General features: G+C 46.6%; 1 protein-coding gene across 7 annotated transcripts in view; it reads left to right on the forward strand.

Annotated features, from left to right (window-relative positions):
- TRAK1 (trafficking kinesin protein 1) overlaps positions 1-20,100 on the forward strand; it is a 100,988-nt gene that overhangs the window by 10,512 nt on the left and 70,376 nt on the right. For 5 of the 7 annotated variants that reach the window (XM_057704534.1, XM_057704536.1, XM_057704527.1 and 2 more), the window contains exon 2: positions 16,233-16,427. Coding sequence is in view for 5 of the 7 variants with exons in the window: in XM_057704536.1 (XP_057560519.1) it covers positions 16,233-16,427 (195 nt within the window). In the remaining 2 variants the exon portion in view is untranslated. Of the gene's footprint in view, positions 1-15,395; positions 15,778-16,232; positions 16,428-20,100 lie in introns of those variants that run through there. The other 2 variants (XM_057704528.1, XM_057704531.1) reach the window with 2 other exon arrangements.

Here is a 20,100-nt window from a genome sequence, read left to right on the forward strand (position 1 = left end):
GGTAAAGATAAGAGGTTACAGGTGGTGCTGCATTAATGTTCTTAAGTGGATTCCAGCATGTGGAAGAGGTGAAGCTGGCCTGTTGTAAAGCTGGCCCTTTCCCTTTCTCCTGTATTCTCTAGGTAACAGGCTTCCTGCGGTAATGAAGGGCTTTGTGATGCTCATTGGGGTTTAGCTAGGAGCTTCGTGAAGGTCTGAGCTTGCAGGTGAGGGGATGGAGGGAGGAGGGCCTGGCTCAGTGCTCATCCTGCCTGCGGTCCCTGTGCAGGACATCTTATGAACTCTTAGATGGAGGTAAATGGGCAGGGAGAGGAATGGAGTGAAGAGGAGGCCTGAAGGCTGGGAGTCTTCAGAGGGAAGTGACCTCTGGGAGAGGAGGTAAGAAGAGAGGACCAGCCAGCCCCCTCTCTGGGCGCCTGGAAGCTGCACAAGGGCTGTGTTACTCTCTGGTTTACCGCCCTGCCTCGGTGGAGAGGCTCTTTCAGACTTTATCCAGCCCATCTCACTTCCTTCCCTGGCACCCCTGGGCACCGTGCTGGAGGAGGAGATGAGGCACTGAGCATGGTGAGCCTGGAAGCCTGTGGCATTCTAGGGCTCCCCGTCTGGCCACCGTGCTCTGTGGTTACCGCCCCCGCCCCTGGAACCCAGCTGCAGGGCAGAGTAAGGTGGCCCATTGGTTTTGTGCAGAATTGGGCTTTGTCCTGTGGGTGCCACAAAAGTACCACGGAGGGAGGGAGGGCAGGCTGTGGGATTGAAGCTGATGGGAAGAGGTGATGGAGGCAGCGCGGGGGGCTTGCGAACTGGGAGGACTGGGGGTTGTGGTCAGGGAGGGAGATGTCTGGATTTCAGATTTCAGAGGTGGCCCAGGGGTGGCTGGCGGAGGGGGCGGCGCGAGGTCCAGGAGTTGATAGGTGAGGAGCTGGGGGGGTACTTGGCTCGAAGGTGATGGGCATGGTGGGGATGGTGACTGCGAGCCTGATGCCACAAGCGGAGGGACTGGGCAGTGGTGGACAAGCGAATACAAGCCAGGGATAGCGTGAGTCTTGTCGAATTAAAAAATATTCACAACCTGAAAGTTGAGAGTTATGTTTTATTCGGTGGGAATTTTTAGGACTTCAGGCCTAGAGGCAACATGTCAAGCAACCCTGAGAGAACTGCTCCGAGGAAGTGAGGGGGGAGCTAGGTGATATAGAAGTTAGTCTGGGTAGTCTGAACATCAAACGATTATTGCTAAGGGGCTTCCCTGGTGGTCCAGTGGTAAGACTGTGTGCTCCCAGTGCAGGGGGCCTGTGTTTGATCCCCGGTGGGGGAACTAGAGCCTGCATGTGTGCCGCAATGAAGAAACCTGCATTCCCCATCTAAGAGTCCACAAAAGGAAGACCTGGCACAGCCTAAATAAATAAATAAATAAATATTTTAAGAAAAGATGATTGTTAATTAAAAACAAACATATCCCAGGTTAAGGAATGTAGTGCTTTTCTATATAAGGGAAGATGCAAGAGTCTGGGCTTCTGAAATCATTCCTTTGATATGCACCTCAGCTGTCTGGGCCACATCCTGAGTTTCCTCAGGGCGCACCGGAGGGAGTGGCTGCAGTCTGATGGCTGCAGGTATTCTTTTCCCTTCCTGAGTTCCCTCAGGGCGCACCAGCTCACCATGAGGTGGTGGCTGCAATCACTGAGGACTGTGACCTCCTTTGTTTACTAATATGGCAGGCAGTATTGCATTTAGCAGTCTCAAGGGAGCAAGGACTTTTAAAGGCATGTGGGAGAAAATGAATTGGTGTGGCCAGAGGAGCCAGAGAATGCCACCAGGAAGCCCAGACCCCCCAGAGATTCAGCTCAGAGCAAGACTCGTTCTCTTGCAGGAGGCTGTCAGCCCTAGCTGGATTTTGATCTCTGTGATGGACCATGCATCTCTCCCACCAAGAACATGGGTCATGTTCTTGGTGGGAGAGAAGGAAGGTCTTGCTGCTTTCAGTGGTTAGAAACATGATGGTGAGGCAAAGCTGATGGTCCTGGGCACCCTGACCTCCCTTCTCTGCTTTTGGTAGGAATTCTGTTCTGTTCTCACACCCATCCCAACCTGTTATATTCCAGTCTATTTGATAAATACAACTATACTTTTTTTTTCTGTGTTGAAAAAAACCTTACAACAGATAACTCAGGTTGTCATAACTGTGGGTTTGAACGCCATTGCTCAGTGCTATTTCAGTTCTATTTGAGGAGGGGTTTGTGGGGACTAGAAACGGGAAGGGGCAAGTCTGAGTTTGAGGAAGGCCTGGAAGTACTGTATTCTGTGTCCTCTCCTCCCTTTGTCCACGACCTGGGGGAGGGTGTGGGCTTGCCAGGGTGCAGATGCAGCACCACCTAGTGGGCCAGGGGAGTGCTAGCAACAGGAGTGGCAGCCTTAACCTTGAGAGCAGACACCTGCAGCGCCCTGAGTTTGCAGCTTTTGAAAGGGATTAGAGGACAGAGGAGTTCATTGTCCAGAGTCTGACAGGTAGGGCTGGCAACTTTAGATGTGTAGAACGAAAGAAATCTGCCCCCATGCCTTCTCCAGCCTTGGTCCATCCCACCTGTTTTTGATTCCCATCTGCTGTTTGCTGGAGTTAATTCCAGAAGTTGTTTTTGTGAGGGAGGGTGTCATGAAAGACAAGTGTGGCCATGTCCTTCTTGCTTAGACTACTTGTTAGGAGATCCTGATGGTGATGGCATTTCAGTCCTATGCAGTGAACTTTATTCTCCTACGTGCTTTTAAATTGGGTGTGTATTAGTTAGGCTTGCTGTGGAAATGCTGGGTAACAAACCAACAAACTCTCAACTCCACAGTGGCTACTGCCACCCTCACTCCTTGCTCCTGGTCATAAGTTCCCATGCCCGGGCTTCAGTTCAGGTCTGCTTCGCTTGTCGCGTTAGAAGATTCAGGATGACAGGCAGCAGCTGTCTAGGGCCATGTTCTTCTCCTGGCAGGGGACAGGAGCTCACGGGGACAAATGTAACCACACAGGCACATTCAGAGCCTCTGGTTGGACATGTGACGTCCACTCACATTCTGTTGGTCAGGGGACGTTCCATGGCCTGGCTCAAGGTCACTGAGTTGCAAAATGATACTTCATTCACAGGGAGCCATCGCAAGGGTGGGGAGTGAGGGAAGATCAGCCTGGAGTTTAGAGGATCCTCAGGTCGCCCGAGTGGCCTTGCATGGCAGAGGCTTCGGGAACGCCCCGTGGTGTCAGTGACCTTTAAGGCCTCTGCTTAGTCTCTCAGCTCTGATGAGCTAGGGAACTGGGTGGGAGTGTGTAGGGGAAGGACATGGCTCCAATGGCCTAGAGCAGGGACTTGCAGACTTCTCCCTAAAGGGCTGGAGAGTAAATATTTTAGGTTTGTTAGTTCTGTGGTCTCAGCTGTTGTAGCTGACAGCAGCCGTGGATGGTACCTAAAGGAATGAGTGTAGCTCTGTTTCAATGCAATGTTTATTTATAAAAACAGGCAGTGGGCTGAATTTTGTGTGGTTTTTAACCCTGCATTGGGTTTTGGTTGCTGCGCACGGGCTTTCTCTAGTTGTGGCGAGCGGGGGCTACTCTTTGTTTTGGTGCACTGACTTCTCACTGTGGTGGGTTCTCTTGTTGCAGGGCACCGGCTCTAGGCGCACGGGCTTCAGTAGTTGTGGCACGTGGGCTCAGTAGTTGTGGCTCGTGGTGGGAGATTTGAAGATGTGCCCAAGGGTGGTAGGTGTGCCCAGTGACCTTTATTCACATTCCTTGTGGCTACATTTTTTGTGTGTGAGTAACCGCCTCATTGAAATGGAACTCACATATCATATAATTCACCCATTTACGGTGTATAATTTGATGGTTTTTAGTATGTTCACAGGGTTATGCAGTCATTACCACAGTCAATTTTGGAACATTTTCATCACTCCTAAAGACACGCCAGGCCCTTTAACTGTTACCCACCAGTATACTCACACGTCACCTCATGTTGGCTGCATTTTTAATAAGCTTTCAGAACGTCACTTCTTGGTTTCTGCTGTCCTTGTTTTTCTTGGCCCACCCCTGGTGTTGGAGAGCAGAGCCAGGGGTCTTCTTGAGTGGCCATCCATGCTAGTCAAGTGCACACTTAATAGGAACTTTAACTGCTCCTAACACTTGTGTATCATGCCTATGTCACCTGATGAGATAACTTTAAATTTCTTTCCTTTTATTATTTTTTTATTTAATACAGGCCTGTATTTCTTCATTTGTATTCTGCTTTGTAGGAAGTTATCCTTTGTAATTTTCTACATTTTGAATTTATGTTTGTGTTGGTTTAAAACCTGGTTCAAGTAATGTGGAATCATTTCAGGCCCAGTTTTTATTGTTTTATCTGTTTTAACTGTTTATTATCAGGCTGCAGTGATCTGTTTTCGTATGCATTTGAAATCTTTTAATAGCCAGATGATCTCATGTGATGTTTTGAAAAAGTAACCATTGTTCATTTATAAACAGAATTTCCTGTTCAGGAAGTTAGTTTAGATTAACAATAAAACAGTTGACTGCATTGAATGGAAGAGGCACAGTAGGTATTTTAGGTTCACAAAATCTTGTTCTATTAATAAAATAAAGTTTCTGTGTTTTGGCACATAACTCTTGATCTCAAAGTTTATCCCTTATGCTAACTGACTTCCACTGTCCCTTGGTAAGGGCTGACTTTGGGAAGGAGAGGACAGGTGGAAGGGTTGGGCCCTGAACTCTGGCAGCTGCTCAGGCTGCCTTGAAGGTCTTAGAGAATCTAACTGTAAATACTGGGTGCAAGTGTTTTTGGAAACCAGAAAGCGAATATAAGTGTAAAGAGTTAATAATTTGAAAACAGGAAATTGGATTTGAACCCCCGGATTAGAAAAACAAAACTGAAGACATGGGAAGGAGATTAGTGAGATGAAATATAAGCAAGATATCCTATTTTTGCTACAGATAATGAGAGAAATACAAATTTACCTCCTAGTAATTTTAAGGTAACTACCTATGTCAGTAAGGCATAGGCTGAGCTGAATAGAACATGCCTTCACCTGATAAGATTTATTGTTCTTTCACATAAAAGAAGTTCAGAGGGAGGTTCTGTAGTGCTGGTATAGCCCTTCTGTCCTCAAAGGCCCAGGATCCTCCTGTCCTTCAGTTCTACCCTACTCGTGGTTTCTATCCTTAAGGTCACCTCATGATCTCATAAGGCTGCTGAAGCTCCAGCTATCATGTCCAAGTTCCAGGCTGTAAGAAGGCAGCCTTTGGGAAAGCCTCACCATACCACTGCTTAAATCTCAATGGCCAGAACTTAGCACTCTTGGTCGCACCTTTCTACAGGGAGGCTAAGGAATGTAGTCTTCCCAGGTCTTTGATACTAAGGAAAGTGGGAGAGTATGGGTGGTTGGAAAGCCATTAGCAGTGTGTCCCATGCCTCTCTGATGTGATACCATAAGATGTCATATCTTAAAGATAGAATGTGAACCTTCTAAAGCAGTGTTTCCTCGTCTTTCACATCATGACCCCCAGGAGAAAATGATGGTGTTTGCATAGCTCAAAGGGTAAGTGGTGATGGTAACCCATAGCTAGAGGCCACCCTGCACAGTGCCTGCCACCCTCCATTCCCTGCACTTGCAGGAAATTGCCCTAAATCACTAGGGAAAAAAAAAAGCACATAGTCTATAAAACAAAAGACGTATGACTAATGAAACCTCAAGTGAGTAGAACCACCAGGAGGCAGGACAAAAGTAAAGTCAGTCACGTCTGACATGCTGCTGTTTGAAGACAAAGTCTCTGAATGAGTCAGAAGTAAAGCTTTAGTGATGTGCTATGTTTCAAGAAGTCTCAAAGGCAAGTATTCAAGAGAGTGGGAGCTGGGAAGAGGAGGACAGTTTAGAGAAAAGAGTTATACGGAGGAATTATTTAACCAGTGAGACCAGAGGGCCAGAGGCAGCATGGCTGCTGGGTCCAGACTCTGTGTTAGATACTTACTGTGTGATGCGGGTCCAGTTATTTAACGTCTCTGTGCCTTAGTTTCCCCTTCTGTAACATGGGGATGATAATAGTGTCCGTTCTTAGGACTGTTGGCGGTTTAAATGAGTCGGTGGAGATAAATGCTTGGATATGGTAGCGTCCATCAATAATTGCCATTGTTGCTGTTGTTTGTTATCATTATAAAAAGTACAGCTGGATCCCTATCAGTACAGAAGGATCCTAGAAGTACAGAAGGACCCTGGCTCCTTCAAACCCAATAAAATCCAGGTGGTTCAAAGATAGAATGTTAAGAATGAAGCCATACAAAGATATACAACGGAGAAAAGGCAGCCTCTTCAATAAGTGGTGCTGGGAAAACTGGACAGCGACATGGAAAAGAAGGAAATCAGAACACTCCTAACACCATGCACAGAAATAAACTCAAAATGAGTTAAAGACCCAAATGTAAGGCCAGACACTATGAAACTCTTAGAGGAAAACATAGGAAGAACCCTCTTTGACATAAATCACAGCAAGATCTTTTTTGACCCACCACCTAGAGTAATGGAAATAAAAACAAAAATAAATACGTGGGACCTAATGAAACTTAAAAGCTTTTGCACAGCAAAAGAAACCATAAACAAGGTGAAGAGACAGCCCTCAGAATGGGAGAAAATATTTGTAAAGGAATCAACAGGCAAAGGATTAATCTCCAAAATATATAAACAGTTAATGCATTTCAACATCAAAAAAAAACAAACAACCCAATCAAAAAATGGACAGAAGGCCTAAATAGGCATTTCTCCAAAGAAGACATACAAATGGCCAAGAGGCACATGAGAAGCTGCTCAACATCACTAATTATTAGAGAAATGCAAATCAAAACTACAGTGAGGTATCACCTCACACCAGTTAGAATGGGCATCATCAGAAAATCTACAAACAATAAATGCTGGAGAGGGTGTGGAGAAAAGGGAACCCTCCTGCACTGTTGGTGGGAATGTAAATTGATACAGCCACTGTGTAGAACAATATGGAGGTTCCTTGAAAAACTAAAAATAGAGTTACCATATGACCCAGCAATCCCACTGCTGGGCATACACCCAGAGAAAACCGTAATTCAAAAAGACACATGCACTCCAGTGTTCATTGCAGCACTCTTTACAATAGCCAGGGCATGGAAGCCACCTAAATGTCCATCAACAGATGAATAGATAAAGAAGATGTGGTACATATATACAATGGACTATTACTCAGCCATAAAAAGGAACGAAATTGGAACATTTGTAGAGACATGGATGGACCTAGAGACTGTCATACAGAGTGAAGTGAGTCAGAAAGAGGAAAAGAGATATTGTATATTAACACATATATGCGGAATCTAGAAAAATGGTACAAATCAATTGGTTTGCAAGGCAGAAATAGAGACAGATGTAAGAGAACAAACATATGGACACCAAGTGGGGAAAGCGGGGGATGGGGGGAGGGGGGGTTGGGTTGAGATGAATTGGGAGATTGGCATTGCCATATATACATTATTAAGAAAAAAAATATCAAATTGTACACTTAAAAAAAAAGAATGAAGCCATAAAAGTGCTAACAGTAAATATTGCTGGATATTTTAATAATCTTGAGATGGGGAGGGCCATCCTCAGCGTGACCCAAAGGCTAGGATTATAAGGAAAATGATCACGGGGGGATTAAGAGGTACAAACTTCTAGCTGCAAAACAAAGGAGTTACAGTATGGTATGTACAGTGTGGGGAGTGCGGTCATTAGTTTTGTAATGTCTTTGGTTGGTGGCAGATTGTAACTAGACCTGGTGATCATTTTGAAATATATAGAAATATTGAATTACTATGTTATGTAACAGGTACTGACATAGTGTTGTAGGTCAATTACGTTTCCAAAAACAAACAAAAACTCATAGAAGCAGAGATCAGATTTGTGGTTACCAAAGGTGGGGATGGGGGGTCGGGGGAAGGAGAGCTGGATGAAGGCAGAAGGTACGCACTTCCAGTTATAAGATAAATACCTACCAGGGCTGTAACATACAACATGATAAATACAACTAACACTGCTCTGTGTTACAAGTATATATGAATGTTGTTAAGAGAGTAAATCCGAAGAGTTTTCATCACATGGAAACAGTTTCTTCTCTGTCTTTAATTTTGCATTTATGTGAGATGATGGATGTTCACTAAACTTACTGTGGTATTCATTTCAGGATGTATGCAAGTCAAATCAGTATGCCCCACACCTTAAACTTATGCAGCGCTGCATGTCAATCATATCCCAGTAAAACTGGTGGAAAAAATTTGACTGCACAAAAATTGAACTTTACACACAGGCAGTCTTGGTGTAGCATAATATGTTTGCTCCTGAAAAACTTTGTGTTCTGCAAAATTGGACACTAAAAATAACAGGAGTTATGCGACTTTGTAACCAGAACACTAACAAAAACCATACACCGGGAGATAACATGAGTAGAGTGGTCATCTTTTATTTATTTTAAAAAAAGTAATGGTAAAAGATACATCACATAAAGTTTACCATTTTAGCCATTTTTAAGTGTACAGTTCTGTGGTGTTAAGTACATTCACCTTGCTGTGCACGCATCACCTCTATGAACCTCCAGAACTTTATCATCTTCCCCACATGAAACCGTACGCATTAAACACAAATTCCCCATTCCTTGCTCCCTCCAGCCCCTGGCCACCACCTTTCTACATTCTGTCTCTAGGAATTTGACTCCTCGAACAGTCTCCTATAAGAGGATTCATAGAGTGTCTGTCCTCTTGTGACTGGCTTATTTCACTTGGTGTTACGTCCTCAAGGTTCATCCATATTGTAGCATAGGACCGGATTTCCTTCCTTTTTAAGGCTGAATAATATTCCATTGTACATATCTACCACATTTTGTTATCTGTTTATCCACTGATGGACACTTGATTGCTTCCACTTTTTCACTGTTGTAATAATGCTACTGTGAACATGGTGTACAAATATCTGGTCAAGTCCCTGCTTTTGCTTCTTTTAGATGCATACCTGGAAGTGGAATTGCTGGATCATATGGTAACTCTGTTTAACTTTGCAAGGAACCTATTTATGCATGTTTTTAACTTTATCAAATATGCACTATAAACACCCTCATGTATTTTGCACTTCAGATTTTTTTGGATTCCTCTCTTATATTTAGTCCCACGTGGGAGATTACTGGTTTGAGGGTCATGACAGAATTTTGGTTCTCCAAACATGCTGTCAAACTGTTTACTGCAAGTGTTGTTCCAATTTCCACCAGCTCCATCTGTCTAAACACTAATTCAGTTGTGAGCACATTAATTACAATCACACCGACACTGGCTATTTTCATGTAAAATGTTTCCCCTGGTAATTTAATAATTATAAATATGTAACGTATATACTTTTAAGAGAAATTATCAAGAAAATTGGAAAACCAAAGTATTTTTTCCTATTTATTTCATAGTAAAACAAATTCAAATGAATAGTAATCCACACTCCCCCTTTCCCCCATTTTTTTGAGCATTTTCCTGGAGGTTTAACTCTTAAAATTACCACATTAATTTTTCCTTTTAAAATAAAATTTCTGTGCAGTTCTAGCTTTATATCTTAGTGTTAGAATCAGTCTAACCTGAAATGTGATATCGTCTGCTTTTGTAGATTTCTATGCAAAGCCCGTTGGAGTCACTATTTCTGCAGAACACTGCAGTTAGTTTTGCCGTCCTGGGGCCTCCATAGCAGAGTCCTTCTGGCTTCACTTTGTCCCGCCTCTTGCTGCCCTCTTGTTGCACAACATGCTGGTGTGTCTGAGTGGACGGGGCCACATTCAGTTGCACAAGGTGGCACTTTAGACTCAGGGCAGAGACCCTGCTTGTGAAGGTGGCCGCTGGGTGGCTTGGCCGTCTCCGCCTGTGCTGCTGTCACAGGAGCTGGTGTCGTGTGTGATCAAGCGACAGCTCAGAACCTGACACCCCCCTGCATGGAACTGAATCGAGGGCATTGTTTATCCTTTTTCTTAGAAAGAGTCGCTTCTGGTGGCAGGTAAGGTCACGGCCTTTCCAGTGGCAAGTTTTGTTTCTGTCTCCGAATCCTGATTTCCTTGACCTTTTGTTTCTGCTTCCACGTGGTTGTCTGCTTGTCCTTCCCCCTCCTGGAGACCCTGATTTCTGCTCACAGCGAGACAGCCGGAAGAGAAGAGACGTCGTATCCCTGTCCTGTCCTTGTGGGGCTAGAGTGTCAGGAGGTGAACTCGGGTTGGGGGGACCGGAGGACATCGGGAGTCCTGGTGTCCAGTCCCAACACTGCTCTGCCACGAGACCTCTCCCAGGTCCCTGCACCTCTGGCAGGGCCTCGGTGTCCCCTTCTGTAAGTGGCAGGGCTGGGAGAGGCTGGCTCGGGTGTGAGCTCACGCCCGCCCTGGGGAGGAGTCTGAGAAGTCTTGGGTGGAAGTGGGGAGAGGGCAGGTGTGTGGGAGGGATGGGTGGGGGAGGGGGCCACCTTGCCCTTTTGGACTGTTTGAATGTTGAGCCACAGGCCTTATTTATCAGTTCTTTTTAAGACAGCAGCTTTAGTTCATTAAAATCACAAGGGGGCGGGCTTCCTAGGTGGCGCAGTGGTTAAGAATCCGCCTGCCAACGCAGGGGACACAGGTTCGATCCCTGCTCCAGGAAGATCCCACATGCCACGGAGCAACGAAGCCCGTGTGCCCCCCCAAAAAAAAAAAAAAAAAAAAATCACAAGGGGCTGTCAACTCTCAAATGCGGATGGCGAGATCCCCTCGGAGGACTTGATGCAAAAGCCGGCTCCTGGGTCCCAGCCTCATAGATTCTGGCGCAGGGGGTCTGCGTTGCAGTCGCAGGGGCATCGCCGGAGCCCATTACAGGAGCACGGGGTTTGCAGTGTGCTGTGCTGCCTGCCCCGGGGCACCGCTGGCCCAGGCTCAGTTCTCAGGAGGGTCCCCCAGGTCCGCTGGAACGCCCACCGGTGAGGGAAGGGAGGAGAGATGCTTTCTTGCAGGTTCCTTCCCTAGGGGATCCCCTCAAGGGGCCACAGGCAGTGGCAGTGAGGCATGTGTGGATTCGGGCTGGGGGGACGGGAGGGGCGGGGGCGCACGCCTTCCTAGTGGAGTGACTTGGGCTCCCCGTGTGACTTGGGGACCTTGGGTTCCTGGTTTGTAAACGTGTTCCGGATCGTCACCCTGCACTGCCTGCTGGCCTGTGAGAGTTGATGAAGTGCAGGAATAGACACAAGGGGTTTGTATCGGTCAGCAAAATGTGTATTGAGCATTTACTGGTCACCAGGCAGGCTGGGTAAACAGTGGAGAATGTCAGCCTCCGGGGTGGCCCTGCTCCTTCCTGAGGCTCCTGGTGGGGGCCATGCAGCGGATGGTGCCCTGGTCTGACGTCTGTTTCTGGCTGCTCTGTGACGTGCGGCCACCTCCTCAGCCTCTCTGAGTGCAGTGTCCTCTTCTATGAAATGAGGTGGTTGAGTCAGTAATTTTTAGGTCTGTCGGTGCCTTTGTAGTTGGTGAAATCACAGCTTTTATGGTATTCTAGGGAGTAATTACTAACACAGTTTCCTGATGATGCTTCGGTGAGACTCTAAACTATGTGACTATGATAGAGAATTTTCCAGAAGGACGTCTGGCAGATACCAGTTGCAAAGTATCACGTGTGTCCCCTGTGTGTGAGTCTCTGAGTCCATTGCCCTTTAATCCTAGTAATTCAAGAAAAAGGCGCTGTTTCCAAGTCTGTACAGAATGATTTGTGAGCAGCTGAGTAGGTAAGGGGTCTTGTCTTGTGAAGACTTTAAAACGTGGCTGTGGGTTTGCAGTCACTGTCAAGGGTAATGGGTGATGAGAGAGGCTTATTGGCCCAACCAGAACGTTCTCAAGCGCAGACTGGGGTCCCACTCCTCACCCACCACCCTTGTGGCCAAGCAGAAACTTGGTGGGTAAAGAAATGGAGTAGGGTTGGGATAGGGAGGAAAAAAACAGAAGAAAAGTGGGCTTTTGGAACATGGCCAGTTTTGATGAGTTAATGTTCCTTTTCTCATTCTTTAATCATCACCTTTAGTGTCGTCTAGAACCTTCTCCCTAGGCCCAGAGTGAGACACCAGGATGGGAAATCCCAGTGTGCAAACTGGAGACACACGTGTTTAATTTGACCTCAGGCATTTACAGAATTCTAAACTAGCATCCAACATTTAAAAATCAGGAAAAAAATAAAAACATAAAAAAATAAAAATCAGGGAATCTTAGTAAAAACATAGATCCCTGGTGACATATCCAGGTGCTGTGGGACCCCTTCAGTGGAGGTAGGATGTGCTGGGAGTGGCAGCCAACCCTAGACACGGCCCTTGGTCTGGCAGTTCAGACATTTTGGGTAGGGAAAGAGCCCTTCTGCAACCTGAGGCCTTTGTTCTACAGATGGAGAGCCAAAGTCCCAGATAAACCAAGACATGAGTTGCAGTGACTTGGCGAAGTTGGGTGCAGGGCGAGGGCTGGGAGCCCATTCTCCAAACTCCGGGGGCAGCTCTTGCTGCACCCAGGGCCTCTGGTGCCTGCCAGCAGGTGGCAGTCGTGGTGCTGGCTGGCCTGCCTCGGGTTCTGGCTTTCCTCCTTCCTCCTTTCCTGTGCCCTTCTGTTCCTCTCTTCCTTTGATTCTGCCTGACTTTTTTCTGGCCAAGCTTTTCCTCTTTGTCCAGCACTGCACTCTCTCCCTCCTTTTATCCTTGCCTCTCTCCCTGCTGTTTTTCCTAGGATCTCCGGAGCCTGGGGGAGTGTTCAGGATACTGTCCTCCACTCCCTTACGCTCTCTGTTCTCCTGGGCCCAGTGCCCTCAGCTCTGGTGTGTGGGCAGAAGGCCCGGAAACCCTGGTGAAGCTACCTCCCCGCCCACCTGGGGGTGGCCACCACTCAGAGCCTGTAACTGTGTGGTCCTAGATATGCTGACTTTTCCCAAGAGGCCAGGGGTCTGTATTTTTAAACGTTGGACAGTAATTTAGAGCTGCAGTCTCTGCTGGAAGATGCAGGCATCATCTGGGGCCCCTGGCAGGTTTCATGAACCTGGCATGTCACCTTTGCATCAGTGCAAATGCTTAGATGGAGAATCCTCCTTCTAGCCTCTCTCTGGGGGTCATGGATCTGGCCCAAGTCAGGTGCAGGGTGAACATAGCTGGACCTACAGCCCCAGACCCTCAGGACCCTCTCTCCCCTCCCACAGCCCTCAGTGAGACCTGCATCCTTGGATGGGAGGACCCGCTTCCAACTATATCCTGAGTCCCACAGTCACAGGAGACATGCTGATAAACACACCAGTCACGGTCCTGCCTTTGCAATGCTTGTATCCTCATGGGGCTTCCAGCCACTAAACCGACAGGCGCCCCTCCATCAAGGCACAGCTTGAATACCACCTTTCCCTGACAGGATGGTGTTCTGAGCACACCAAGCAGAATTAACCTGTCTTCTTCAGGAAGGATTTGGACACCTGTGCGCAGATGAAGGGCTATGCCAGAGACTTACCAAAATCCCCATCTCCTTCGTGTTTAAAAAGAAGGCTGCACGGCAGGCAAAAAAAAGTATGGACTCACAGGTAAAGAGAGCATTCAGTGGCCAGCTCCTCCCCTTCTTGGGCAGGAGCCCGTGGAAAGCACCTGTTAGCTGCCCCTTCTTACTTAATTCAACATGCAAAGCTTCACTGCAGGACATTTCAACTCAAGAAGTCCATGTGGTTTTTCAAGTGCTTGAGGGAAGAGTTATACATGGAACGTGAAGACATTTCAAGTTTTACTGGGCACTCTGGGGACTGGAGGGGGATGGGTATGCTCTGCCTCGTGTGGGAAGTGTCACAGCCGGCGCACTTGGCATTTCAGCTGGCCCCGCCCAGGCTCAGCAAAGTCTGGGGAGAACAGAGTCACGCCCTCCCCTCGGCCAGAGCCAGCAGCCCAACCTCAAGGCAGAAGTTGTCTCGTATTTCTTTATCATCCTACTAACAGCAAAACACCCTCCAAAGGGCCCCAGATGGGCTCCTAACCAAGGAAATACTTCCCCATCTTGCAATCAGGTGAGGAGTAAGTTCTCACAAAGCTCATCTCGAGGTGAGGCCTCACAACCAGCATCTGGCCAAGGGGATACAGGGTCACGGAGGGCTGACACCCAGCCGATGGCATCTCTTGGCTAAACACAGATCTGCTCCGCAGAAGGCCACGCCAGCCTGTCCCTAGGAGATCAGGCAGTGTACCAGCACATTCCTGTGTGATGCGCCCACACGACAGGCTAGAATCTTCTGGTGTCACTGCCATTTGGTGGTGGGAAAGGCAACGGACTCCAAAAAATAAAAATAAAATCCCTTCTAAGAAAACCGTGTGAGCACACTGGCAGCTGCTCAAACGCTGAGACTTCCCTGTCTTTCCACGTTTCCAGGGCTGAAGGTCAACGTATTTACAGTGTGGGTCCTTGTGCCCAAGAGGTATCGTTTTCCTTAAAGCATATGTTGACTAGTGAGGTAAAGTATCAGAAGGTGAGACTGTGCCAAAAAGCCTTTGTAAAGAATTCTGTATGGTTGATTTTTCTGTAATGTGACCAGCTTTGTAAACATCAGCATGTTTTCAGCTCCCTAGAAGACCCAGAGAATTAGAGGAGGATTATAAAGACTGCCCTGGGAGCTCTCCTTGACCTTGGCTGCAGGGCCAGGGGCCCCAAGGACCTCCTGTGGAGGGGGACACCACCTCTGCCACGTGGAGAAGACACATCTGAGCCCTGAGCTTGGGTAAACATAATATGAGAGCCTTTGAGAATTCCCTGGGAATGCTTTCACCGTGCCAAGCACCAAGCCAAGAAAGAGCCTTCAGTGCATTCTTGGACCCTCCAAGCAACCTGAGACATAGATTATATTTGCTGTGACTTATTATAGGTGAGGAAGCTGAGATTCACAGAGACTGTGGAATATCTTGCAGGTCAAGGTCACACGGCTAAATAAGTGGCAGATAGTGTGTGCGAAGCCTCGGCCATCTGACTGTAAGCTGTGCGCTTCCCTCTGCCATCTGCCGCCCATTTCCCAGGCGGGAGCACTAGGAGTGCTGCGGGATTCCTGGGCTGTTCTCAATGGGACGTTTTTGTTCTAAACAGGTAGATTTTATAAGTATGGTAGAGGTGTTCACCTAATCACAGTGACAAATCAGGGTGGTGTCGGGATGCTTTTCCCTTCCGGAGAACAGGAAGCAGAGCCAAGAACTGAAGTAGCTTGTCTGCAGACCCACCCCTTCTCTTGGCGCGTACTCAGGCTTAACGTGTGAAAGGACATTGCTGGCCCCACCTGGAGGAAAGGAACCTGTATGCTCTCTACAGTCATCATTTCTCCACAGCTCCAACTCACACCGTTCATAAGCTATAATATGTAGTCTCGGGTGAGTCTCAGATGAAGGGCATCCGCTTCCTGACTGAACCTAGACCCTGACAGGTCCATGGCTTCTGGCAGGTCTATAGCAACAGCAGCCTGGAACCCACTGACCCCAAGCCTGTCAAACCATCAAAAGGCCAGGCTAGGCTCACCCAGGTTACTTCTGCTTGGTGTGCTCAGAACACCATCCTGTCAGGGAGAGATGGTATTCAAGCTGCGCCTTGACGGAGGGGCACCTGTCCGTTGAGTGGCTGGAAGCCCCATGAGGATGCAAGCATTGCAAAGGCAGGACCATGACTGGTGTGTTTACCATCGTGTCTCCTGTGACTGCGGGACTCGGGATATAGTTGGATGATACGGATGGAAGGAGATGTAGGAGGATGAACAGGTGAATGAATGAATTAAATGAAGGCAAAATCTTATCTATGTGGAGGCATGGCTTGAGTGGTAAAATAGTGGCAGGAAGAAATTTGGCATATTGGTGAAATGATAACTGTTTCGGCTTAACTGTAGAATCTTTGAGAGAGAGTGGCCAGAGAAAGGGTTGGAAAGAAAGACTGAGGCCAAATGGTGAAGGCACAGAATTTTGACTGTACCTCACAGAAAGTGGGCAGCTAAACAGCAGGAGCTGTTTCAGGTAGGTCTGGCAGTAGCACGCATAACTCCAAGTTTTGAGAGTAGAATTTAAGTTGGAAAAGGATCTCTGACGTGGCCTCGTCTGGCCTCTCCGTGCTGCAGGTAAGTAGCCAGAGACGCTGGCTGCGGGCCCCAGGGTTGGGTCACTAGCAGCCGCGAGGCCACCACCAGGTCCAGGTTCTCATCTCTCCATCTTCTCCCCTCCAGACGTGTGCAACAGCACCGACCTTCCGGAAGTCGAGATCATCAGCCTGCTGGAGGAGCAGCTGCCCCATTACAAGCTAAGAGCTGACACCATCTACGGTTATGACCACGACGACTGGCTCCACACCCCCCTCATTTCTCCAGATGCCAACATTGACCTCACGACCGAGCAGATTGAGGAGACGCTGAAGTACTTCCGTGAGTGCTTCCCCTTTCTCGTGGCGCCCTGTCCTCCTTAGCTGTGGCCGCACGTGAGCGCTTTACTGGCTGCTGCGGCTTGCAGCCTGCCATCCGTGGAAAGTACTTGAAAGAAATGTGGCTGAGGGAGTCAGCCCCATAAAAGGCCTTGACTTTGAGTCTTGAGGATACAAATGTTGGAGTCGTGGGGACAAGTATGACTTTTCATTTGGACCAGCTTTCTCTTAACCAGACTGGAGAATGGAAAATGCTCCCAGGGACTTCTCTGGTGGTCCATTGGTTGAGACTCCTTGCGTTCACTGCAAGGGGCACGGGATCCTGCATGCCAAGTGGCAGAGCCAAAAAAAAAAAAAAAAAAAGCTCCCATTTCCTTCCATGTGAGTCCTTAGAAACTTGTATTGGGGGGGAGCTTGTCTTCATTAAATACCCAAGATATTGGGAACCTCTAGGCTGCTCAGTATTTGTAGGACATAGCATGACACATCAAGGCTGCTGATTTTTCTGTGAAAGCCTGCTGCACTGGTTATTTGGGAGAGGCAAGATGCTCCTGTAGCAACAAACTGGTCCTGCCATAGGCTGCAGAGCTGACACCTGGTAGGGTGAGCAGTATACTAGGTGGGGCTTTTTTCCAGTGTGTTTGTGATGACAAGGATGTGAAACCTGATTTTGCAGGCTTGAGAAATATATGAAAATTTAAAACATTTATACCAGTGATATTTCTTTCCTTTTAAATTGAGGTAGAATTGATTTACAACATACCAGTAATATTTCTGATGTTCATTCAAGATGTAATTTTTCTCTTTAGAAATTCATGGCGGCCGTACGAGACTGGTAAGACCAGTTCTCTTTTGTTTTGACACTCCTGACTTAAAATTCAAGTTAATTTGAACCTAGTCTAAATTAGTGATGTCGCTTTGAAAGTGATATCATTTATATACCATGTATCATTGTGTCATCTTTAAAAAAAAAAAAGAGTACAACAATCCTGCTTCTACTTAGATAACTTGGTGCAAAACCAGCTTATTGTGCATCTGTAAAGCTTTCTGTGATTATTTTCACTAATACAGACCAATCTCTGATATTCTTGAATTTGTGAAATCATTAGTAATAAACAGGTCAGAACTTGTAAGTTTCTCCTTTAGCACGTATCTGGGCTATTTTCACATTTTCTCGATTAGGTATTAATAAGAAAGGAATTCTGCTTAAATTGGCCTGTGTTTTTATACTTTGCGCAAACCCTACAGTCTCTTTGTAAGCACTGCAGATAATCAGTTTTGATAGGAATAAAAATAGAGTAATCTACACCCGGGCAGATATGAAGCACATTAGACTTGAACTAGTGGTCCAGTTGACGCTTTAGAACTTTCGGTGTATCTTGTAACCTAGCGGAGGCTCGTTACAAGTCACTTTTGTTTACTCTCGGTATCTGTACACCCAGGGAGATGTGGTATTGTGTGGAAAACCACGTCCTGGGTGACCTCCCTGGTAGGTGTCGTATTTGGTTTCTTCAGACTGCTTCACAGTAGAATTCACAGCAGAATTATTTTCCAGAAATCCCTTCATGTTACTCCCTCTTCCTTAACAGACCCTCCTGTGATTCTGCAGGACCCCCCTTGGCCATTTCTGCTGAGGGAGGCTCCCAGGTCCCTCAGTACACAATGACTAATCACTGACAGTCACGGTGTGATTGGAACACCACCCAAGGATAATACTTCACAGTTGTCAGAGACCTTTCATATGAATTGCCTTATCTCGTCCCTGTAAAATGTCTGGTTTGGGCCAGGCTGGTTTCATTGTCAAGGAAATTGAGGCGTGGAGGGCTCACAGTACTTATTCCATAGCACTGATCCATTGCTTCTAAAGTCCTTTTAACAGTAGACTTGAACAGACGTTGTGGCTGGTTATTATTTGTTTGTTTGTTTTGCTTCTAGTGGTATATGTAAAGCAGAGAGAAAGCAAAAAAAATCCTGGTGAATTTGGCAGTGCATAACACAAATTATAATAAAGCTAGAAGAACCAAAATAAACATTGAGCAGAGATTCTGAAAGTTCTTAGAGCATGGTTGCATTCAAGTCTAACCTTAATTCTGTATTTTCTTCTGTGGTACCTGTGCTTAGAACAAAGTGGGTGTTTGCTAAATATCAGTTAAGTGAACGATCGGGCATTAACCCCTAACTTAACTACAGCGCCCTCTAGAGCAGGGCTTTCAAACTGAGGTCCCGGGACCCCCAAAGGGTCTGCGGAGAGAAATTGGAAGTTCTGTTAACTTGTAAAAGAAAAAGAAAAATCACGTCCTTGGTTTCATAAACTTCTAGCTGAAATGCAGCATTTACTTTCACTACGAACACAGGAAACAAAGCACAGTGGTATTACCAGGACCTGTGACTTTGTCCCCAGTGGAAATCACAGGTATTTTCATGTCATGCTATAGAAGAAGCAGTTGCAGAGGAAGGAAGATCTTTACTCCTCACTGCTTTGGAATTACACTCATTATTAGATGTGCTGACCTTGTTATTTAGTGTGCATTGATAAAGAAGCACTTGTATCACAGACTTTTAAAGTGTTAACTGCATTGTAGTACAGTTGGTTTCCTTTGTAGTCCTTTGTATTTTATTTTATGTTTTTAAATCTTTCTTCCGAGGAGGGGTTTGTGAGCCTTGCTAGCCTGGCCCAGGGGTCGGTAGAAGCACCGGTTAGGAGCCCTGCTCTGTACCTGGTGTCCTTTCTGGATTTCCTCTGTTTGTTTACATGTGTAACCCAGGTGATGCCATGTTCACACCACTGTGACTCACCGGTGTGTTAAATCAGTTATGAGGTATGTGGGAAGACAGTGTAAACCTTCCTTTCATTTTAGATTTATTTTCTGCATCGATCAGGGCAGTGGTTCTTTTTGTGGGTGGGGATCAGGGTAAGGGGTTCTCCAGGGGATTCTGATATGCTCCCCCAAGGTGAGAACCACTGGACAAAGAGGGTCACCTATGCCATTGCTACACAGATCAAAGTGGACACCTTGGGTGTCAGGAGGTGGGTTACAACTCATCTCCCTTTCCTACATGCCATCCCCCAGAGGAGAGAAATGATGCTTTGCCTTTAGAATCTGGCCCTCACCTGGCTTGTTAAAAAGAGGCAAGAAAGCTTTGGGTGTCCACCTTTACCAGGTGGTAGAATGACCTTTCCAGACAAATTCAACAGTCAAGTGGATTTTCACTCCTGCTGAGTCTGAGAAACACAGAAAATGAAAATGACCCACACGGCAAATGTACCCATAGATATTGGGCATTTAGGATTCGGTGGTCCAATAGGAAGACAGGATAGTCTTACTGTATGCCAGGCACGGTTTTTAATGCTTTACAAATATCTCATTTAATTCTCACAGTGACCTCTGAATAAAATAGTGTTGCTGTCCCCATTCTACAGATGAAGACATTGACGCTCAGGGAAGTTAAGAAGCTTGCCCCAAATCATACAGCTAGTAAGGTGGGGTGCTGAGTTTCAAACCTAGGTTGTCTGGTCTGACTTTATGTCTTAATTAACCATTCTCTCAGAGAAGCTACATAAGAAAAAAATTCTAGTTTAGGAGTAAAACTCATGTAGTAAACGTGAAAAAAGCAAACGCTCACTTTTAGAATATGTCAGTAGCTTATTTATTTATAAAAATGTATCTGACATATTC

Source organism: Hippopotamus amphibius, chromosome 13, assembly GCF_030028045.1.
Source record: "Hippopotamus amphibius kiboko isolate mHipAmp2 chromosome 13, mHipAmp2.hap2, whole genome shotgun sequence".
Lineage (NCBI taxonomy): Eukaryota > Metazoa > Chordata > Mammalia > Artiodactyla > Hippopotamidae > Hippopotamus > Hippopotamus amphibius.